Source organism: Cinclus cinclus, chromosome 6 (genome assembly GCF_963662255.1).
Source record: "Cinclus cinclus chromosome 6, bCinCin1.1, whole genome shotgun sequence".
NCBI lineage: Eukaryota > Metazoa > Chordata > Aves > Passeriformes > Cinclidae > Cinclus > Cinclus cinclus.
The window spans coordinates 56,156,961-56,180,655 of record NC_085051.1 but is presented as its reverse complement, the minus strand read 5'-3'; the positions used below and the strand labels follow the sequence as shown (position 1 = coordinate 56,180,655).

General features: G+C 38.3%; 1 protein-coding gene across 3 annotated transcripts in view; it reads right to left on the bottom strand.

Moving 5' to 3' along the window:
* PPP2R5E (protein phosphatase 2 regulatory subunit B'epsilon) overlaps nucleotides 1–23,695 on the bottom strand; it is a 68,430-nt gene that overhangs the window by 25,652 nt on the left and 19,083 nt on the right. For all 3 annotated transcript variants that reach the window (XM_062494834.1, XM_062494836.1, XM_062494835.1), the window contains exon 3: nucleotides 2,947–3,143. In XM_062494834.1, the coding sequence (XP_062350818.1) occupies nucleotides 2,947–3,143 (197 nt within the window). The remainder of the gene's footprint in view (nucleotides 1–2,946; nucleotides 3,144–23,695) is intronic.

Here is a 23,695-nt window from a genome sequence, read left to right as displayed (position 1 = left end):
GATGCTTATTTGGTCAGAACATAGATACTGCTGTTTTCTTCAATATCATGAGAGATCTGAGACTGTCAATGTGACCATAGCTCCCTTGTGAACTCAGATGGAGACCTTGGTGAAAATCCCCAAAAGCATATGAAGGTGATAGTTGCACTCATGAAGTAAACTATGCACATTCAAGTCTGTCTCAGTGTATGATTATGGGCACAAAACTGCCTGAAACAAGAACGTGTACTTACTGCAAAGAACAAGTTATACCAAAAAACAGTACTTCAGCACAAAGTGACTAGAGCCATCTCTTCACCAGGCACTACATGCTGAAAGCTTATTCTATATAATATCAGAAGAACTACCTTTCCCTCTAGGGTCTGCGTAACTGTGTTCAAAGTGGTGAAGAACTCTTGCTTTTATAGGCAAAAATCAGCAGGAAAAAAACAGCATTTTTACCAGATAGTCTATCTGCAAAGAACAAAATACCTGCAAGCCTCCAAAGCCCTGGTGATGTGGCTTAGCAGAAACACTGCAATAGCATTCAGGATTCATTCATGCATCTGCTATGGATTTACTCACACAAATTCAGCATCAGAGCATTGCATCCTGCTCCCGTGGAATACAACCACCAAAGTGGTTTTCCAGCAGCACATGCACCAAGAACACCACTGGTTGTGACAGGCACAATTAGGGGACTCCAGCTTTCAACTGCTTACACCTTCACCAAAGCTCAGGTGGCTGTTGCAGGCTAGATTTCCATCCAAAAATCTAAATTACAATTTACTATTGCATTTACTTAAAATTTTCTCAGGAAATTCTTCAGGAAAAAAAAACATGTTGATTTCCTTAAATACTTAGGCATCTTTTTACTTGTAAAAATAATCAGGCTTGGGCAGTCAGGGGCCACTGAGAAGCCAGACACAGGACATGAGAATATTCACAGTCCTCCCCTGCTTCAGTATCCCAGCACCGAAGAGGAAATAGCCTGGGTTCAGCACCACAAATGCAAAGTAGAAGAAAGCAGAATGAAGAAGGGCATGATGCAATGAAAGGAAAAGATGAGAGAACAGATTTCTATCAAAAAGGAGCTAAGCTGAAACTGGAATTTCTTAAGCTCCATTAGTAAATACCTATGAATTCCATAGGAAGTATTTAGGTTTATCTTTATTTCCTATAACTCCTCCATATTGTAGATATGTACTATATTTAAGGAAATTATTCAAAACCATTTCAAACTCTTTTTTGAGCTTTTCAAACTCTTTAGGCAATACATCATTTCCTTAAGTGAAAAACTGCTGTCTGAATCAATACAAGTGACTGCAGGGACAGTGGGACATGATACCAAAGGGGTTTGACATCTCTTCTACAGTTCAGTATCAGATTACTTCATAGATTATGAATTATGATTCAAATTGAACTTTATAAGCAGTTAAAAATCAAATTCTTCTTGTTTCTTGAGGCCCAAACTAGAGCAACACTAACTTGCAGAGCTTTTATTCAGGAGATGCTGCAGTAAACAACTATAACCAAAGTCAAGGTAAGAATAGAACCTCAGTAACAGAAACGCTACAAAAATTACCAAATGCTCTGAGGGGATGAGTTAGGAGGCATCTGCTACACACAGAAAAAAGTCCCCCATTTTCTTCAAGTTATCTGTGCATCAACATTCTTTCTATGCAAAGGGTGTGAGATACTTTGTTCATCACAAGGGGTACACATTAGATTAAACTAACATTTGCAAATCCTTTAGATACTACAGTGCAGTACCAGCAGAAAAATTGAGGGAAAAAAAAAAAAGTCATTCTGTATTCTGCCTGGTATTTGAATGGTGCATGAGTTCACATCCTGAAGAAATAACACAGCAAGTAGCTCATTCACAAGATAGGTCCAGTGCAGAAGGGGGCAAAAGAATCTGAACTCATAATTATAGGCTTTCTGACAATGCACACACACAAAGAAGCCACATTAAGGTTTTTTCATAAACCCCTAATTCTGTTTCTTTTCCTTCATGATTAACTGCTTGATGGTTCTGTCACAAGTTACAGCTATTTTTAAGTATTACAGACAAGCAACACAGCATGTATCCGAGTGTCAGAAAAGAAGTAAGCAGCATACACAATGCAATGCAAAAACTATTCACATTTTTCTTCTTACAGCACATAGCCAGAGGATTCTATGATCCCAGAGTACCATTAGGAAACTGACATCACCAAATCTATATTTAATTAATTGCTTTCTCATTTGGAGAACAGGTTATAAGGGTTCTGTACAGTAGCACAGAACAAACATTTTAAAGCAGTGATTGATTTTGCCAGTTGCAATGAACATTCTTCATCATGCAGCATCTGGTACTGTTTCCATTTTTACATCGAAAACTCTATCATTTAACAATTTATATATACAGGATATGGCTTTATAGTTGAGCAATCCTGCTCACTCCAACAGCACTTCCAATGAGTCCTCATAACCCAACCAGGACATTTTCACAACATCCTATACAACATTTTTAGCATTTATTATTTTTAAATTGTTATCCTTGCATACTTTAGGCTATCTCTGCCTAAAGCAGACACCTAAGAACTTGGAGAAAGTTCAAAGAAAGATAAGAAACTCGCAAAAATTATTCCATTTTTTAGACTGGGGAAGAGAGGGAAGGTAGATTGGAGAAAACAGGAGGGACTACAATTTTATGGCTGCTGGCTTTCTCCATCAGGAAACAATCCAGGTTTCCTTTCATACATCCGTGACACTATAATAACCATAATCTACTTGACTTTAATTAAAAATACATAAAAATTAATATTTTTGTCTTTGGAGAATTATCTCCAAGCAATATCTACTAGCAAATACCAGCCAAAGGCATCATTTAATCCACCTACTTCAGGGTTCAATTTCACCCACAGTGTGTAACTGGAATTGCAAGTGGATTTAAAAAGAGACCATGAGAAAGAAAGAACTCACCATTCTAACTACTTCAGGGTAAGTCTGCTCTGTCAAACAGCCTCTGCTTATTGTAATGTAGTCCACCAGTTCATTAAGAGTGGAGCGCTTGTATTCTTTCATTTTAAGGTCTGAAAGCGTGTCCATGAAGTCAAAAATGACACAGCACTGTTGAAGTTTCTTTAGGAACAATTCAGGCTGCTCTGAAGATGGAACGTCTATGAAACAAGAAAGGAAATCTGTGTGAGTCTGGCATCTTATTATACAAAACAGGATTTCTTTTTGAAGATCAAATTCAAAGGAAAGCAGCATTCATACAATTCTTGTAAAACAGAGCTCAGATTAACAAATGAACCACTTACAGGAACTGTATTACTGTTGTGTGTTTGAGATCTTGAAGGTATTGCAGAAAGAATTTAATCATCAACTGCTATTAGGAAAATAAAGTTCACCAAGAAAGTCCAGGATGAAGTAGAGAATGGAAACACACCAGCATTCAAGAATAAACACCTACTTTGACTGGAGGCTGGTATTTACCATCGTTAACTTAAACTCCAAAGAAGGATGAAAGAACTGTCAAACACATCAAGCTTGATTAATCTGTATTTCTAAAAACACTGTGTCATTTATAACTCTGTATGAATATACATGAATACATATATATGAATACACAGCAAGACCATAATTCCACAAACAAGTTTTGAGTTTCAATCATTACCCCCACGCTGACACTTTCCATAGGAAAATCAATTTCACTGAAATACAGTGAGGATATTTTACTGTACTATGAACACACAACATGCATCAATAGGAACATTTTCACAAAAAATAACATGTGCTTGACCAATAAAGTAACGGAACTCATTATTTTTGCTGTTTTCTTAATTCTCAGGAAATGAAAGGATTTAATACTATAAAAGGAATGTCAACTTCTTAGTTGTTGGCGACTTTACCAAACACATCAAAAGAATGGAGAGACAGCTTCATTTATCCAATGTCCATGTAAACAAGAGGACAGCTACAGCACAAAGCTGCAGAGATGAAATCCACAGTTTTGCTCTGGTCTGTCCTCAGACTAGGGAGCTCTTCACTTCCTTTGAGCTACCTGGTTTTATTTAAGGCACCAATGGCCTGCCTCAGCACCAAAATCCACTGGCTGACCCTCCTGATCTCACTTTAAAAAAAAAAAAAAGCTTTAACTGTAAAGAATTTATTTCTTAAAACTTCTAAAAGGCCAATATAAGATGGAACTTCTCACTGCTGACACAGGAATAAGTCACAGCAAGGAATACTTGGAAAAAGCTGGGAGGTGTTAGTAACTGTATGGTAGTTTTAAGTAGTTTTAAGGCTTAAGTACCATGAATCTGTTTTGCTTAAACACAGTGCTTCAATTTAATTAAAACCAGTGCTTAAACACTAAAAAAAGAATAAACACGGATTGCAGTACAAATAAAGATGCAACAGTTTGTTCAACCTGTTTCTGTTAACAGCACTGAAGTAGTGACAGGATTCAACAGGGAATCTACATGGGAGAAGAATCCACTAACACCTCTAGAATACTGAAGGTCCCAAAACCAGGCACCTAAAGCTATTCCACTGGCCAAGTTTCTCTCACACATTCAAACACCTCAGAGGAGGCAGAGCTGAAACCTAAGATGAGTCAAGGAGACAGAGAAACTCATTAGCCTTCACCCGCAACAAAAAAGATCATTTCTATACAAGACCTTTCTAAGGTTACAGCCCTACAGGACATAAAGGGCCTGGGGAAGCAATTCTGAGACTGCTCTCTTGACTACCTGCCTTCAAATAATAGACAGATGACTGGAGTTCAGAATTCACTGTTAATAACAAGTAGGCAACAGTTAAATGATGAAAAATTTCTTCCAAAGACAGCCTGACATACAGGCTGAAAAAAAGAAAATAAAAAGAAAGTGCAATTGGTTACTTTTCAAAAGATTTATGTTTAAAACTTACACTCTTTCTTCCTTATTACACCTATAATCCACCACAGACCTTGAACATATTTAAAAGGTATCAACACAATCCATGTTGTTACATTACCATAATAGGGTTTTGGTTGCACTGTTCTACATGACTTTTACATGTTTGCTTTGACCAACAAGGACATTATAGCTAAAGACAAACAGGCTGAAATCAAGTGGGAATCCATTAGGGTACAATTCAGCACAAGTTAAAACCAGACTCATGCATATGACTCAAGATTACAGTCATTTTAAGCAGGGTTCATATTAAATAAAAATTTTTAAATTACTATAGCATTAAAATAAGTCATAAACATTTTTTTTTCTTTTTCTTTCTCCAGTTAAGTATCCGGAGGTGTGGGAACAAAACAAAAAACATAATTGCATTCTTCTCAAGAAAAACCACTCTAAAACCCTTCATGAAATCCATGCCAGTCTGACTACAGCAACAAACCACAGCCAACAAAAAAACCTACAAACAACAAAAAACCTCAAAGCCCCATAGAGTAAAACCCCACAAACCAACTGTTCTGGTCATATCTGCTTTTCTTTATTAAGCAAGTTGCCACTCACACTAGGGAATGCAACTCTTAGACATTTCACTCAGTAATTTTTCTCAATGTTCCTGGGAATTTGGGGTGACTTGGGAACAAGGTTACCTAATGCCAGACATTGTTTGTACTTGGAAACAGGAGAAGTGTATGACACTAAATATACTTGAAAAATTAGGGGGTCCTAAGACAAGAAAAGAGTGGTACAAATAAATAAAATCAGTATTCCGTGTTCCCAGCCTTCCCATACAGAGCATGGCATTAACTAGTTTGAGATTTTAGGGTGGGGGGTTCTTTTTCTTGTATTTGGGGCACATGCCTACAGAATCCACAGCAGAAGTCCTGAACTCCTTAATGCAGCAAATTTGAAGTGAAACACAAAGTTCCTTACAGATGTTCACAGCTGGCTAACGAAAGACAGCAAACCCTTTTCTTCTCAGCAGATACTCAGAGCTTTAAATGAATTTTACTCCCATGCTAACACACAGCCAAACATTTAGCTCCCAAAATTTAATAACCTGCAACATTACTATTACCAGTATCTATTTTCACATAAAAGAACAGAAAATTGAGCAACCACACTAATAAATCTGTGTAAATACACATAATACTTTAATAACCTATAAAATAAAATCAAAGTGACACTATTAAGTGGCATGTGTGATTTATGGCAAATGCACAGAGGAGTATACATTTATTAAAACCAAAACTTAAAGCATGATAAATTTCTGTCTGGATGACTGTGAGAACTCTCCTCATTTTCAGGTCTTTGCTACAATTTAATTTTCAGGCTTGTCAGTTTTTCCTTTAGCCATTTAAAACTGTACAGAGCTTTTGAAATACAGTGAGTATTCACAGATTCAAAGGAAATCGGCTTAGTGAAAGCATGTACGAGTACATCTGAATGCTGATTATCAGGACAGAATCAGAGCTTTAAAGTCAAGTTTTTACAAAGTTATCAGAAAAACTGACAGAAAGTGCTATAATTTATTTTTTTTTAGACACGGACCAACACTTCTTACTGCAAGGGCTGAAATACTAATTCTAAAATGGCTAAAGCAATTCTGTTTCTCTCTTAATAGCCTTTTCCCAAAATAATCCTAATCCAACCAGCCCATCCCTTCTCATCAGTCTCTGCCTTCTGCATCCTTGTATCAACTAAAGACATAAAAATCTGATAGCACACTTTTATTGCAAGTCTCTAGCATCAATAAAAACATATTAACATTTATACTACAGTCATGTTTTAATTAAAGTAATTTACAAAGTAACACATTTTGGATTTTAGGATACAAAATATGCACCAGAGAAACTGCATCCAGGGAAGTGAGCTCTGGCTCCCCTCTCCCTGGCAATTGAACAGCCAGGAAGGGGGAGGACCTGGATCAGTTCCCTGATCCACTCCTGCCCGTAGTTTTGCAATGAAGGATACAATGCTGGGAAATGAAGAAGTGAAGATGCAAGGAGGGACTGAGCTGCTCAAAGCAGCATGGCAACTGTGAGGAAAAGCCATGGGATTGCAGACACAGGACAGTATAGGGCCCAAAAATCAGAGTAAAACAAGACAAAACATGCAGATTATGTATGAAGTATTAAGCAGAACTAGTGTATGCTACACATGCTACCCTTCACCCACATACGCACTATCAAAACATTCATGAAACATTAAAATCAAAATGTTCTCAGAACAACTACTGCTTCCACGATATGCATTGCTGATATTCATTAGCTTGAAGATGAGATTTGCATAGAGAATTAGCATCATCTTCTCATATGATAGTAAAAGCCAATACCACACTAAACACAAAAAATAAAAACACATACTAAAACCAAAGTAAGTTCAAAATGCGGAAGAGAGACTAATAGAAACATTTTATTTCACATTAATTTTAAGAACTTCCTTATAATGTCCCAACATCTGAGAACTCTGCATTCAAGCCACCTCTGAGTTTTTGTTTCCTCTTTCAAGTAAGTTGCAAAATTTCAACTTTCCCTTTCCACTCAATATCAAAATAATTCCTCAACTCTTCTTCAGTTTTCATATCTTCCAGTTACTGAGCAAACCTAGAACAATTATTTTGCTAGTTAAGTAAAATCTTGTGACAAAAAGATCTCCCAAACCCCCAAAAACTGCTCCTGCTTTGCTGTCACTCACCAAATCACATTAAATATAACCAAGTCCTGTATCAGGGACCTACCTGCACAAAGAGGGCAGTGGTGCATAAAATTCTGCAACAGCTAATCCTCACAAATCACTATGAAGATTTTATTTTGGAAGAAGCTACCTTTCTAGTTTTCATTCCAATAAAACTGGCAAATTTGAATTTGAAAGCCTTTTGGGTTGGTTCAAGAGAAGTCTAGCGACACCCAGCTCAGAGCTTTCCCTAACTTACAGTCCTGAAATTCAGGAAAAAACACATTTCTATAGGTCACTTTTCACAGCAGAATATTGGTCTTAACATTCCAAGAAGTACAAGTGTTTGCCCTCTTTTTTCTTATACAAACACTTCTTGAGAAAAATAATCACTATCCTGATTGCATTGATTTAATTTTCCTAACTGGCTGTCAATATTATGAATGCGTTGCCAAGTCAGTAATCATTCATTTATAAGAGGTGCTTTTCTCAAAGCTGTTTTCCCCAACCCATTCTCTAGACTTAATAATTATACAGGCAGGGCAGCAGTTAGGCACTGTGTTCCAAATATGTAAAATCTAACCAGTACAATTATTCACACAGCAATAAATACAGTGGGGCAAACTCAAGCTGACTTTCCTGAGTGAACACACTCAGAAAGAAAAAGCACATTACCATACCATTTCCAGCACATTCAAGCTGCATTATTAGAAACGCAACACAGGACATAATCCACTAATTTCCTGAGAGTCACTGCCTCTTCAGATAATCTGTCACAAAGTTGATAATTATTTCCCTGGCCATAAATTTGCCCCTACTCAAACTGAGCAAATTCTCACCAAGTGGGAGTCTACTGGGTAGTTTCACAAGGATCCTGGATACACAAATCCCTCCACTGCTTGTAACACTCCTCAATCATTTCACAGATATTCAACAAACATCATTTACTGGGGTGGGTATTCTAAACTTAGTGTAATTCTAATATATCACCTGTGTGCAGATGGGGCAGTATTACAAACAACACAGGGTACTCCTTAATAGATGTACTCTTAGTCATATGAACTGCCCAGATTTTGTAATGTAGATATATTAATAAAATTTCTGCTTTTACTCACATATGTGGTACCTCAAGTTTCAGCCCCTGAACAGAATAATACCTGGATGAAAGGCTAAAAAATTATAATAAAAATAATTTAATAAACCATATTTTTTTAGAATTATACTTTTACATTTCATTAAGTTTCAGTTGAACCTTTCACCTATTTCCACAGCGGGCACGGTGCAGGCAAGAATTTAAGTCTCTTCATTTTCATACAGCTCCATCCAGAAAGTTTCTGGATTACTGAACTGTTTTAAACAACTCAGGCATTGAAAGTTTCAAGGAAAAGACTCCTTCGGGCTACGGTTTGTTAACCTGTGACCAGCACTTGCTCATTCTCACCAATGATGTCTGTCCTGTAGAACATCTTTCAACTTGGAAGTGATCCAAGTGCACAAGCCTGGATGTCAAAGCTATTTATGAGCCATAACAAAATATTATTCTGTGAATGCTCACCACAAAAGGTCTGTATTAGTGCAGATTGGCATTGACGATGTGCACCCTCAGGTGACCAAGGGACCTTAGGTTTCACAAGTTTGGGCGCTCTCACAAATCACTGACCTAACATGAAGAATCTGTTATGAAACAGTTACATCAAACATCTCAGATAATGATATTTAATCAAGGAAAAACATGGTGAATAGTGAGAATTCCTGAGCAATTAATGGAATACAAGACTGCCAGGGTATTTTGGTACACCAACTGCTGTCCCATAAAAATAGAGACTCACAGGATATTTGGCCTGCACAGCACCCGTGATGCTTGGACTGATAATCACCACTCAGCAGAACTGTGTCTCTTCATAATCAAGCAGCAATACCTTCGTTTTTAGGTAAACTGACAACATTTTCAACATTTCCCCATTAGTTCTTCAAGAACTGGGATGAGTTTAATGAAATAACCCGAGGGCAGTCAAAGTTTACATATTCTACCTGCAAGTCCATTCAAGCCAAAAATGACCCAGATTGAAGAAGATAAAACGTAAGGAAAAATATTCAAATTACAATATTTCAGAGCAAAACTGAAGGAAAAAGAGTAGACAAGTACCAAAGTAGACGAGTGTACCAAAAAACAATTCAGCAGAGATGGGAGAACAGCAAAGAGGCTGTGAATATTATGAGGAGAGTAGACAGAGTGAAGTTACAGAAGGCAGGGAAACAACATAAATTATTAAAAGACCAGGAGAGAGAGAATGAGGTAGAGCAGCAGATTTGGAAGATGGAGGAAGAAAATGTTTGGCAAGTATGTACACAATGAAAGCAGAATATTTTAAAAGGAAAGAAAGTCGCTGAAAGTGTTTAAGCAAAACAAGAACAAAGGAGTTAGAAGTTAGGGGCTAGATTCGATTAAGCAGCCAGATATCTGGAGGTTCTTGACACTCTGACATCTTCAATATATCCAATTACATTACTTAGAGTGAATTTACACAGACATCAAATTAACACTTACATTTTAGCCCCAGGCTGATCAATGGTTTTGTAGGTTGCTTTCGCTCTCTCCCCCCAAGTTTTCCCAAGTATTTCAAGAACAATTATTAGTGATTTCCATTTTCTACAGGGAAGCAAGAAGGCTGGCAAAAATACACATAAATATTATTTCAATTCCCTAAATAGAACACGAGGCATGAAGTCCCAAAAGCAGACAAAAATACTTTGCTGGAACACTGAGAGTTACTGTGGCCAGTTTCTTGGACTGACTCAAGTTTCTTTTATACTGGCTCAGACACCTCATGCCAGTTGTTTTAAGTAGGTTTTTACTGAATTGCACTTTCAAAGTACAAGTTACCCTTCACTCAGCTGAAGTCACTGAGTTTGCTGAATGGTCACCAGAGAGAGCTGCTGCCTTGAAAACTCTCTGTCCTGCCACTTGAAAACACTGACCTGAAGTAGTGAAGAAGTTATCATGGTACCTTTGCCACACACCTTCTGCCTAATACCCTCTAGAATTACATATGAAACACTTAATTGTTACTTTTCAAAGTCTTCTCCATGAAGGAAAAAATAAATGGACTGTAAAAGCTCTTCATTAAAAGAAAGAAAAAAACCACCAAAAAACCCCCGCTGTTTGTGTTCTAAGTTTTACATGTATATAACCATAAGCACCTTTCCATGTGGTTTTTTGTTTGTTTCTTGGACAGTTGATTGCTTCTGGGTTTTTTTTGACACTAACCTTTCAATTTAGCCACAGGTATTAAAAAACACCCAAACCTGGGAGACAACACTAAGACACAGTATAACCAGCTCATGCTTTGCAACTCCCAGAGCTGTTAAAACATTCCCAGTTTTGTTTCAGTAAGAATCAAAATATACACAAACTCAGAAGATCTCCTGAATTTTATCATTATGCTCGGTTACAAACACAAGACTGACTCTTCATGGGAAATCCTTGCAGCTGGGTTTCATGAGGTTCCAGGATTACTCTAAGTGTTACTCCTTACATCTTTGCTCAGCTCTAGCTAGTAATGCCTCCAGTGCAGAGCCCTCCACCAGCTCCTTTCAGCCTTTACCAGGAGGAGATGCACACCAGAATTAGTCAGATTTTTCTATAGACATTTGAATAGCAAAAGCTACAGGTAGAGCAAATGCAAAGTAAGTTGAACTTACCTATGTGCTCAGCTCCTCTACCCTAAATCACATCCCAAAGACCAGAGGCAAGAACACCACATAAACAAAGCTCCCTCGTTTTCCAAGGGGTTTCTCAACCAACCAATGCAGAACAAAGCTGCACAATGGTAGCTTAATGCTCCATGGAGTTCACCCTACTGCTGCCCCCTTCCTTTAAAATCTCTAACAGTTCTTCAAGGTGCTTTTTAGTGTATTGTTAATTGCCTAGCTGGTCTCTAGACCCTGCCAACCTCCATCCATTCCCAAGTTCTTAGTAGAGTACTGGAACCCAAAACATCAAAAGAAACACCAAGTCTCAGCTCGTTATTTCAACTTGGTCATGCTGTGCTCAAATCTCTTATCTCGTACTGGTTTTCTGTTAATTTTAGAGAGAACGATGGATTACATTGCAGCTTCAGCTTTATCTTGCTACAATGTGCACAATTTTTTTTCATTGTAAATTAATGGCAATATTATGTCAATACCAACCATTTATGATGAGCAGGACATTGTTTCCAGGTTTCATAGATGGCAAAAAATATAAAAATGTTTACAACTTCCAGAACACTAAGAAACAAGCCTTTGCAAAAACCCCATGATGGCCTCCTGACCTAAGACACAAGAATCCTTAAGAGGATTATTGTCTTTCTTTTGATAAGATTCTTACCAGATCACAATTTTTTTCTGCATGACATGAGAGGCCTGTGCTCTGTAACGATCATTAAATGTAAGAACACAAACATGTCACAGCAATCTTACAGTTACCTTCCACCCTAAATGCAGTCATAAGGCAGTCCAGGATTTGTATTGCAATTCATTTCTTCAACTCATTAAGTACATAGTGAAATAATGATATAATTATATATCTGTACATGCTTCCTGTAAGAATGTAAAAATTGTATCTTGCTTAGTAAGTGCTCTGAAACTGCCATCTGTCCAAATAAAATATGCAATATTCATTTTGCTTCAACTACAGAGCTGCTCTATGAAATGTACACAGAAATGCCCAGACACTTGCAAAAAGGCTTGAACCAAGAGCACAGGAAACCCAACTCATAACTCTTATCCAAGCAGGCTCAGAGCAAGTGCCAGAATTACTACTTTGCTTGATATTGACCCACTAATTTATCCCAGAAGTCACAGGAATACTTCATTCTCAAGTGAAACAATTATGTGAGAGCTGTGCTACATACATAACCCACTGTCTAAGAGCTCAGACTTATATTTTAAAATATTCACATCTATTAGCTTAAATAATATGCATACACATAAAATATACATTTCTATAGCCCTGCTTATACATTGAGAAGAGTTTAATAGAACCCTGAAAACATGATTTCCATTCCCTTCTCATTTGGCAGTATAAACTTACTCAGCAACATATTCTACTTTATGCTAATTTACCACAGTAGTCTCCCAACATTTTCCAGTAACATGCTACACAATCCAACTGTTTGCTTTCTCGCTCCCTTCACAGAGGGGACAATGTGTGTAATGGAGTGAGGATTTTATGGAACTGCACATTGCTAAGACACTACGTTTGTGTAAGAAAAAACCCCAGTATTTAGTAAACACACCCCAAAGTTATAACAAAAGATGCAGAAACAAGCTGGGAATTCACTCAGAAGTCCCCAAATGGACAGAATGAAAGCTCAACTTCTTATACATTCTTAATCTTATCTCCTCTTTCCTGTATAAGCTCCAGCATGACAACAGCAAAATCATGCTGTTTGGCCTTCATTATTCACTTAGTTCTTTTAATTCTATTTCCAACCCACTGAGATGTCCAAGATGAGAATCAACACCTCAAGCTGGATTCTGCATTATGCCAAAAGCAAGCTGGGGTTGCAGGGGATGCTCCATGTGCAGCAGCAAGTCCCTCAGGGACACCAGCCACTGTTTCCTGAGCACAAGAACATAATCCCTGCTACATCCCAACCACGGAAAACACAGGAAAACCTGAAGGTACATCCTGATCTGCACGCTGGGATAACATCTCCTGGCCAGCTCAGAAACCCAAAAGCAACGCTCAGAATTTGCTACGTGAGGACTCAGCACAACCCAGAAGCAATCCATGTGGTTTCCCTGTCAGAAAGGTGCTCCCTCCCCGCTGTACACTCCCTGCTAAAGGCGTTCTGTGCCCCACAGCCGTCCTCAGACACGGTCACCTGTGAGCCTCACACTCTCTTATTCAACACCTTGTGACAATAACTAAGAGCTTGGCTGATTTGAGTTAAGGGAACGCCCTTTTTTATATTGCCAAGCCCAGTACCTATGTCTAAATGACAGAAAATAAATATATAAATCGACTTTAGTTTGCTTTTGCAATTGCTGTAGAGCTCTCACATTCCCTGGTGCACAGAAATACACTGCCATTCTACACCACTTCCACAGCAACTTCTTGATCTTCAGATTATTCAGGATATGGAACAACTCAGCAATAGAAGGGAAAAACATGACATTTATACAATACTTGTCTATAACCTGTCAAGTTAATATGTGCTATGCTAGGTATTTTATGTTATTATGTATTATCATTACATATATCTATGTAAAAATAACAGCCATTCCTTTAGAAATGGGATCTTGTCCATCACAGAATGGCTCAGCTCCATTTCAAAGCAATGCAAATGAGAAACTCATTTACCAGTAATTATCCACCTTTAGAGTCTATTGCTCTGTTATACCTAAACCAGGAATTTTTGCTAAAACTTGCAAAATTGACTGACATAGACTATTAGGGCACTTTTCTCTCTTTTGAACAGAAACTTTTTATTTTGCTTCTTGAACCCGAAATGGGATAGGCATTTTATCTCCCTAACATGGTTCTGGAGATCAAAGACCTAATTTCAGAATATTTATAATTGTCTAAAGAGCAACCTTTATCATAGCCTTGCACCAGTATGATGAACATGGGCTTTCTTTCAGAAGACCTTTACCTCTGAGTTCTTCAAAAACACTGAAGGAAATAATGCAGGGGTTTTTAGGCAGAACATTATCTACCTGCTTGTGGGCAAATCCATCACAGGGCAGTTTGTCCCTCAGAAATGCTGTCTTCTCCTGGACAGACAAATATATCTGATCATCACTGGGCACCCGAATTTCTCTAGACGTTATTCAGACCCTCTGCAATATCACTATCAGTCTACAACAGCATATTGCTGTTAAAAATAAATATTTGACCCATAACAAATTAGAAGTTCTGTATCATAACCGAAGGTATAGGCTTTGAGTCACTTTGCAAAGCATTCTTAGTTTAGGCTGTTACAAACATTAACCAGACATAACAGTTTAGGCATTAAATATAATTAAAACATTTCCTCTGTGGTTACCAAACAGTACCCTTCATCATCCAATGCTACCCTCTCTACCTCTTCCAAGCTACTAATTAGTTAAGCTGCTTCTCTGTTGATGATGATAAACTGAAATTAGATTTCCAGCAATACTTATCCCCAGCTGTGCTGTGGTCACAAATTTCATCTTGAAGGTGGCACTCTGGCCAAACTGAGGTCAAGGAGTGTTACTCTGGTTCATTACAACTGTGATTACACCTTTGCTCTAACTGGCAGAAAGCTCATTGCTTACTAATGGAAAAAAAATAGCAATCACACTACTGGTGAACTAGTTTAACATTCTGAAAGCATTTTAATAAAACCTTTGCAGGTACAGATCAGCAAACATGCTTTCTATCTGTCCAAAAGAATACACAGATCACCTTCCCTGCCTTGCCCATAATTTCCAGAAAGCAGCCAGCTCACTACTAGACCACTAGTAAGAAGCCTAACTTACACACATCCTTTGTATTTAAAGGCAGGACTTCATGTGCATCCCTCATGCCTTCTCTTTCTTCCATGAAGGATCAAATTCACTTATTGTTAAATGTGGACTGAAGCAAGCCATTCCCAATAAAACTGAGTATTTTAAGTAATTGCCTCCACTGGACTGAGGTTTATCAAGAGAAGGCAGACTTGCAGGTTCTCCTTACACGCAGGCTGTACCAGCAGGCACATATACAGATGGTCCTTTCCCAATCCAATAGCTAACATGCAGCCAAAGTAGGCCAGTGGGCAACAAAAGAGTTTTTAACTATACTAATCCAGCAGCTTCAGTATCCTATGAAAATAACAGAGAAGGACTATCAAAGCTGTTGTGGTCCCAAGACTAAGTTGCAACCGTAAAGGGCTAGAAAGCAAAATCCCAGCCCATCCAGTTCTCCTCCCTGTACCTCACCTGGTACTTTATTTAGTCTCAGAGATGCCAGCAGTAGTCAACTAACTGCCTTCAAGCAAACCAGCTGAAGCATCACTGGTGAGTGACTTACTCCTGCCTCTGACAGAGGCATTAATGTATCAATCCTGAACATAAGAGCTAACAATCTAGCGAGCTCTACACCCACACCTCTGGTTCCTATCATCTTCAGAGGCTGCTACGGCTTGTTTCATTTTCGTATCAATGCCAGTCTTTTGCTCTTGTCAAATGGGAGTAAGAGCCCAGCTCAGGAATTCCTCTGGCAGCAGAGGCCTGTTGGTTTGAGTGTCTAATTTGGTATTGCTTTTTGCCATTCCTCTGGCTGCTCCTACCTTCATGGAATTTCTCACAGTCCCGTGCTACTCCTGTAACACTCCTTTCTGAAGGGTGCCTATTTCTCTTGTTTCTCTCAGTCTACAGCTGAAGACCTCCTCCAAGCCAGCCCCCAGTTTCTTCAAATGCCATCCTATTTTTACCTAGGCACTGCCTTCTCATCCGGATGCTGCTAATTGGTCCCTTAGTCACAACTGGAAAAGTAACCTGGCTGAGTAACTCCTTCTGAGCTGCTGCATTGAGGAATCTGTAGGTCTCACATTCATTCCGACAAGGAAACTTCCAGTAAATTTGTTTCAGGGTTTAACACAATTTAACCAGAATTTAGCTTCCAAGATTTTACAGCAGTGTCACTTACAATATTTTTTTTAGAATAAAAGCCTTCCTGCACAAGACATTTAAAGTTCTAAACCCTTAGAAAAACACCTTGTAAAACAAGAGATAACTGCAGCACTAGAAATCAACTTTACCTCTGCCTATTCACCAGGTTTTTTCCCCACATATTACCTACACCAACCTGCAAACTTGCAAGGATTACTCAAAAGAAATGACAGAAAACACACGCAAATTTAGATTTTTGAAGACTGAAACAAGCAAAGACAATACACACATGCAAGCAACCCATTCTGAAGAGGGTGCTTTTCCACCCGGACTTTCTTATGTATGTGACACTGCCCAGCTTGCTACTCGGCTTCAAAGTGATGCTTCAGACATCTCAGTGAACTCCGCTTGTTTCTCAATCACTTTGCTAATGAAAAGTTGAAACACCTTGGAATTTCCTCCCAACTATTCTGCTTCTGTATAGTTATCAACCAAATTGGTACAAACTGGAAAAACAGATCGTGAGAAAGACTAGTTAGGCAAATTTTACTAGGAAAACACTGGGGAAAAAAATAACTAAATGATCTGAATTCATCCTAAATTATTTGACAGCCTTTGTAATATTCATTATTCTACTAAAAAGCCAAATTTAAATGCTTGGTATTAAAAGCCATTACTTTAGAAATACAGTACATAATTAGAAAATTACCATTTTATTAAGAGAACTTGACTCATTTTTACTAATAAAAACCACAATCGTTTAATATTAATATAACTAATCCCTTCTAGAAATTCTGATGTTACCACAGACAAATAGATCATGTGTTTTTGACAACATGAATGCAACTCTCAGATATCCTGAATATCATCTGTAGTAGCTAAAAGCAGAGTTTTGACAGATTAGTAATTCTGGACTCGATTCAATGCTGGCAGGATTGATACAATTCATAGGACGAAAGAGATCCAGTTCCACCTTATGAAGACAGCTCAGGCTGCCAAGATGAAAGGGAAGGACCTTCAGCTGTGGATCATTAAGAAACAAGCATTTTAAAAAACGGATGTTTTGGAGAACACAGCATCCGGTAAAACGATGGAGTACTTTTTCCATGCTGGACTCGAGATAACTCAAAATCATTTATTCTGCAAATGAGAAACTGAATGCTTCTATGATGGTTTGTTTTGCTGAGAAAGGAACTTCTTTTCACTCGAAATGAAGGCTAAAAGGATCTGCTTTAAATGTGATTCTGCTAAAAAGAAAGAACACACAACAGACTGCAAAATCCTTGCCCAGGAAACCACCACCACCATTAGCTGGCACATCCCTACTTCCCACTCTCACATTAGTGTGGTTTGGCTGGGGTTATTTCTCTTTTTAAAGGAACAGTTCCACATGGCTGTGTGCAGCCTTGGTCCTGACTGAGGACTCAAGCCACAGAGCCAGGACTCGAGTTAATTACACTACAGATGTGCACATCTCTGGGTTCAAACACATGTAGGCACCTCAAAACCAATGAGGAACCCCTGTTTCCCATAACACAGCACTGTGAGGGACATCCAGTGCCTGGAGAGAGCAAGGAGTGAGCAGAGGGAGAACAAGATCCCATAGGACACACAGAACCCATCACAAGAGCACCAGGCAATGTGCACCCTGGAACCCAGCTCGAGAGCATCCCTCTCACTTCTTCTCCAACTCCCAAACCTTATGGTTGTTCATCCAAAACGCTGGAAAAACTGTTTGGGAGTTTCTAGTTGGGGACACAACTGTGATGGGATGGACATGGTCACTCCTAGTTACATACTCTAACTCTCCAGTGGTTCAGGCATACCCAGGTAGTTTTTGCAGAGGCAAAGGCCTGATGATTTTTTTCACTGTTTTACAGAAGACTCCTCTCAACCAGTCTCTGCAGCAGACATCCTCTCTCACTGCACACAGCCTTACCTGGGCACCCAGGCTGCCTTGGCCTATTGCAAGGTTTCAATCAGGATTCAGCAAGGCAGAGGAAATTAAAAAGGCTGCTTGTGTAACAAAGAAGAAAATGACAGGTTCTTCTGCTTTGGGCACTACTCTTCCCACTCTGAGATAATCCTTCCTTGAGGCACCAGCACCACTTTAGGGAACTCATGGGGCAAATATTTACTCTTGGCCCTCTCTTTAATAGCTCAGATACCTGAGAAAAAAATCAAATTATTCCAAAATTCAACTAGCTCGTACACAGACAAACTCAGGCATAGGCATTTTGATTAAAGCCATTGTAAGGCAAACAAAATTGTATTATTATACAATTGTACAGAACTTTACCTGTTCAGGAATAAAAGTTTATTATCATTGCTCCACATCCTCACTGTCTCCAAGGAACAGCACATCAAGGAAGCTGAGAATTTTCTTCTGTTTCCAGTGTTACAAAGTGCTTAGACTTTAACAGGCTGAGGGGAAAGCTCAGACAGTGCAGTTTGCCAGCAGCAGCACTTCCCCCTTCTCTCTCAGTGCAGAATAAATGGGCTGGAGCAGAGCTGCCCCTGCTCCTCCGTGCTCGACCCAACCCACCCGGTATCAGCTCCAGCTCCCTGCCCTGCACCTGATACAGCTCCTCTTATACAACAGGTCTGGCCAGTTCCTCTCTGCTTCCTCATTCTGTGATGGAGCAACAAACTTCCCTCGGTTTTCCTCCTTCCCTGATCATCCCACCTTTTCCTTGGCACCACCTCGCAAGCTGTCATTAGCCCTTCAATTCCGGGTAAACCCTTCAAAATCATTGCTCATTTTCTAGTTTGGGGCTTCCTGAGCCCTTAAAGAAAACAAAAAAACAACCAACTAATCACAACAACAAAAAACAGGAAGTTTATTTTCTCATGGTAAGTAATGAACTCACTGAAATCTGTAGGAAGAAGTTTAGAACTATTTGAAAATGTTTAGGAGGAACAAAAGAAAAACAAAACCCACCCTGTGACCACAGTAAATGTCTGACTTACAGACAATGAAACTCCTACTGTTTTCTTAATGTACACAGGAGGTGTATGAAATTCCCACTAGACTGGTATTTTGAAATTAAGCTACTTATTATGCCTAATAAGCAATGCTGATGTCCTTTCTTAAACCAAACTGAAACACAGTATTTAATTCCTACGAAAAATACTTAAGAACACATTACTGGTACAAGAACATCTGGATTTATAACTTCCACATAAAACACTTTGAAAACTCTAATTTTACCTTTATCCTGAGCATAATTCTCTACCTCCAACTGGAAGAGAATCAACTCAGGCCCTGGCATGTTCAATAACAGCTTCAAATCTTGTCTTCAGCAAAAAGATGGGCAAAAAATAAACTGAAAAATCTCTTTTGGATTAGAATACAAACACAGTCCCTCTTAACATCCTTCAAAAGCATGATCAGCTCTTGCTTTATTAAAATACAACAAAACACACCAGCCAGGTAACACAAACATTAACACTCACCTTCCTTCACCTTTCAAATGCTGAACCTGATTCAGCAATCCTTAATCAGGCAAAGTGCTAATATAAACAAATGATAATGATTTCTGAGCATCACAAAAACTGGTCTTAATTCTGAAACACAGGAAAAACTGTTACAACGTGGGGACTGATCCTACATTTCTTCAGATTTTGTGCCTCTCAACCCTAGGAGAACTCCACAGATAGGATAGGTTATATGTCGATTTGATTTCCACCACTGTCTCAAAGCTCTAAAAACCAGAAACAAAAGTATCACTTTAAAAAAATAAGGATCAGCTTTCCTCTGACTCCACTGCTTTGCTACAGCAAACATAGATGAAATATTCTTAAATGATATCAGCTGCTAAAGTAGTCAACTAAAGCTATAAACCAAACCAAAAAACACCCTACTTGAAACTTAGAGCCTAAAATATAAATCACAAGAAAAGGCAAATAAAACAACACACCACCAAAAAGGAAACCCTAACACCTTATCCTTTGTTTATGCATGAAAATTTCACAATTAGTCACACAAAACTGTATTTCAGAAAATACACCTTTAACTATATAAGAAAATACAAGAAAAATTTGTTATTTTTACAGACCTCTCCAAATTGAAAAGTGTTACCTTCATTACATCCACAAGATATTTCCGTAAGATGAATATGAAATTTCTCTCAACAAAGCACTCCAAAAATCATCCCTCCTTTTAATCTGAGTGTTTACTGAAGGTATGTTTAGAAGTCCAGCACTAGCCTATAGTCTAATTCACTTGTCTAACAAGTGAATTATGTTCATAACTGGATGGTGATTAACACTAAACAAGCCAACGCTCACACAAACAGCCCAGCAAATCATTCTTTTCAAACTGCCAATCGCTGAGGTCAAAACATTCATGCTTTTAAGTCAAATTACAATCAACTTCCTCCCCACCCATTCTATTATTTCTTATTCATGCATTGACAAGAGCATGGAAGCCACCTCAAAAAATGCCATGGGTCTCTTGGAAGAGCCTACACTATTTAAAAACTGAATGAGGGAAAGGGCTTGTTTTGTTTTTAAAAATCAAAAAAGAAAAAAAAAATAAAATCAAAAAAAACCCCAACCAAACAAAACCCAATCATATTTAGTTTCTCCTTTGATTTGTCTTAGATACTTCCTTTTATCCTCTCATCATTTTCTCCTCAACTAAACCACCTTTAGGATCAAGCCAAGCATTTGTTTTCTACTCCACTTATTTCAGAAGTTATCCTGACTAATATAGCAACACTCTGAATTACAAATAATTCACAGGGCTCAGTTCTGGTTTCTGAAGAAATGTTAGGTTTAGATTTTAAAACTGTAGTTGTTAAAAAAAAAAAGAGGAAATTTTTAAAAAAATGCTGCTTTTCTCTTCTATTGCAATTCAGATTCATGCTAGAGCCACTCTATCTTTCCAAACTACATTAATGTAATCAACTATTTTCCAACAAAATATTATCAACTTCCTTGAAACACCACTTCTGACAGCAGCAACATCAGAGGGAAGACAACGCTCTGAAGGACTTGTGAGAGCTGGAGTTTTTTGGTGGTGGAGCCCTGCAGCAATCCTGCTGACACAGGTTTCTGCTTACCCAGCCCAGATCCTCAGGGCAGCCGTGCCAAGGGAGCCACGGCCATGGTCCAGCACCGCAGCTCCTTGCTGGCTACAGCTTCAGCCCAGCTTTCCTGGATAAACACACGTCCTTTCATCATCTGCATAATCCCAGCCTCGCTGATTTCTGCACTGCAATACCAGTGCCTCAGTGAGTTTTCTTTCCTGAATTATGGCCACGTAGAACATGACCGGGGGTGTGCCAAACAAGATGATTAAGCAGCAAAATATGACAAGGCGTGAGTTATATTATTAATATTCCTATCTAGCACTAGCCACAGAAACGAGGGGTTTGTGCAGCCAATTGCAGCTGTGCACAAAGCAAGCTCCTCCACTCTGACTCGCTTTCAAAATAAGAGCAGCTATTTCTTTTGAGCAATTTTATTCTTTGGTTGCTTCGACACTGAGCTGTATTTCGGCAGTTTACAAATTGCTTCCTTTTTCAAACTCTACCTTGAGACGGCATTGGAGGAAACTCTTAAAAAGGCAATCTCAAATTACAAGTCTTTATTTTCAGAGAACAAGAGCATAGCCATTCTTCAACAAGATATACTGAACAGAAATTCACTGATACAATTCATATAATTAAGAATAGATAGATATGTATATCAAATCTCCATAAATTTCAGATTCATCACCACACTATTTCATGTCTCCAAACTTATTGGGAAATAAATAAAAAAGCAAGTTTTAAAGAGTTCATATAAAATAATAAAACATCCAGAAAACCTTATTTTGCCTTATTTTTTTGGATATATGAGTATGTAACACATGACAATAAATTACTGCATGCTGCACTACCAAATTAGTAGAATAAACACTAAAAGCCCACACAGATGAATTTTCTGATGCCATAAAAGATCACTTCACAGTGTAGGGATGTGATGCTCTATACTCCCTAAGATAAGGCATTTGCTACTGAACTCCCTTCAGCTGACAATGAGGATCCCCAGTGATTGTGGTATCAGCCCTGTCCTCAGCAATAAACAAAAGAGGGGAGAAAGGGCAGGCAAAGATAGCTGTGCTCAGTCAGGAAGTGAGAAAATAGAAGAGCTTAAGCAGGATCTCAGTTTAAAATTATTTTAACACTATGGCCTTTCTTTAACCTGGTGAGGCTTGCTAAAATGTGCTAATGAGAGGAAAAGATCTAGTGAAGCAATAAAATGAACTATGGATTTCAGTTAAAAATTTTTAAAAACCTTAAGAGTACACTACTCTCAGGAAAGAAAATTAATTAATTTTACATAATAAAATCAGGAATTACTGTATTATATTAAAACCCAGAATAATTAATTTTAAAATTTTATTCCTAAAAATAAAATAGAATCTGGCTGAAAAGCAAAAGACTTCATGCTCAAAATGAACCAATGAAGCAACACTGCTCCAGTCTGGATACTTGAATTTCACCAGGCACTTCATCACCTCTAATCAAGACTTTTTAAAATGTTTGTGATAGTCTCATTTTTGAAAAGAAAAACAGAAATAATTCAATCAGATTTGTTTCTATTAAAATAAATTTAGAGCAATCTTTCAGTTACTCAGCTGTAATAAAAGCAGTGAATCTTGAAGAGTTAGCATAATGTCGTGTGTAATTTTTATCTTGTTTTTCCTCAAACCCGATAATAATAACTTTTTGTAAAGACTGTCATTTTTATGCTGTATTACTCACAAGACACCAATGTAAAAAAGAACATTGAGAAATAAAAAGAGTCAGATTAAAAGCATCCATTAATCCTCCATGCCTAACTGGAGACATCCTTATTTTTTCTGGATATTTACTTAGCACTGTGTGATATTCAGGACTAGTTCCCACCGAGTTCACTTGCACTTTGAGTCATCATCCATTCTGTAAATCACCACCTCGTGTCTCAGGCTGAGCAGCAAAACCAGCAAGCGAGCAGCTCTCCACAACTAGCACAGATTCACCCAAGATACAAAGGGCAGAGGAAACAGAGGCTAACTCCTCCAAGGAAACATCCCACTAGTCTAACTCATGAAAGCCTCACTTTTCTTCCCAAATTCCTTCCTGCCTTTCCAGCAAGTTTCACAGCATCACAAGTGGGAAAAGGCAGGGTTTTAGAGCTGCAGATTTAGGAAACTGCAAGCTGAAGAAGCTACCAAAGCAGGTAGTTTAACCTAAATGAAAACAGTCCCTAAGATACCCTACAGAAGCAACCCCTCCACAAATTAATCTGGTAGCGTGTGCTCAACTACATGTAGTCATGACTTATAGGAAACTCAGAGAATTTATCATCCATTTAAACAGCTCCTGCCAGCACAGACTTTTCCTCACTATTAAAACCACATGGTTCCTACTTCAGCTGACAGCATCATTTCTTCTTCTATTTAACAAGTACTTCCTCCCTGTAAGACACCATGGCCATATCTGCCCACGAGCCTTTTAATAAACTGT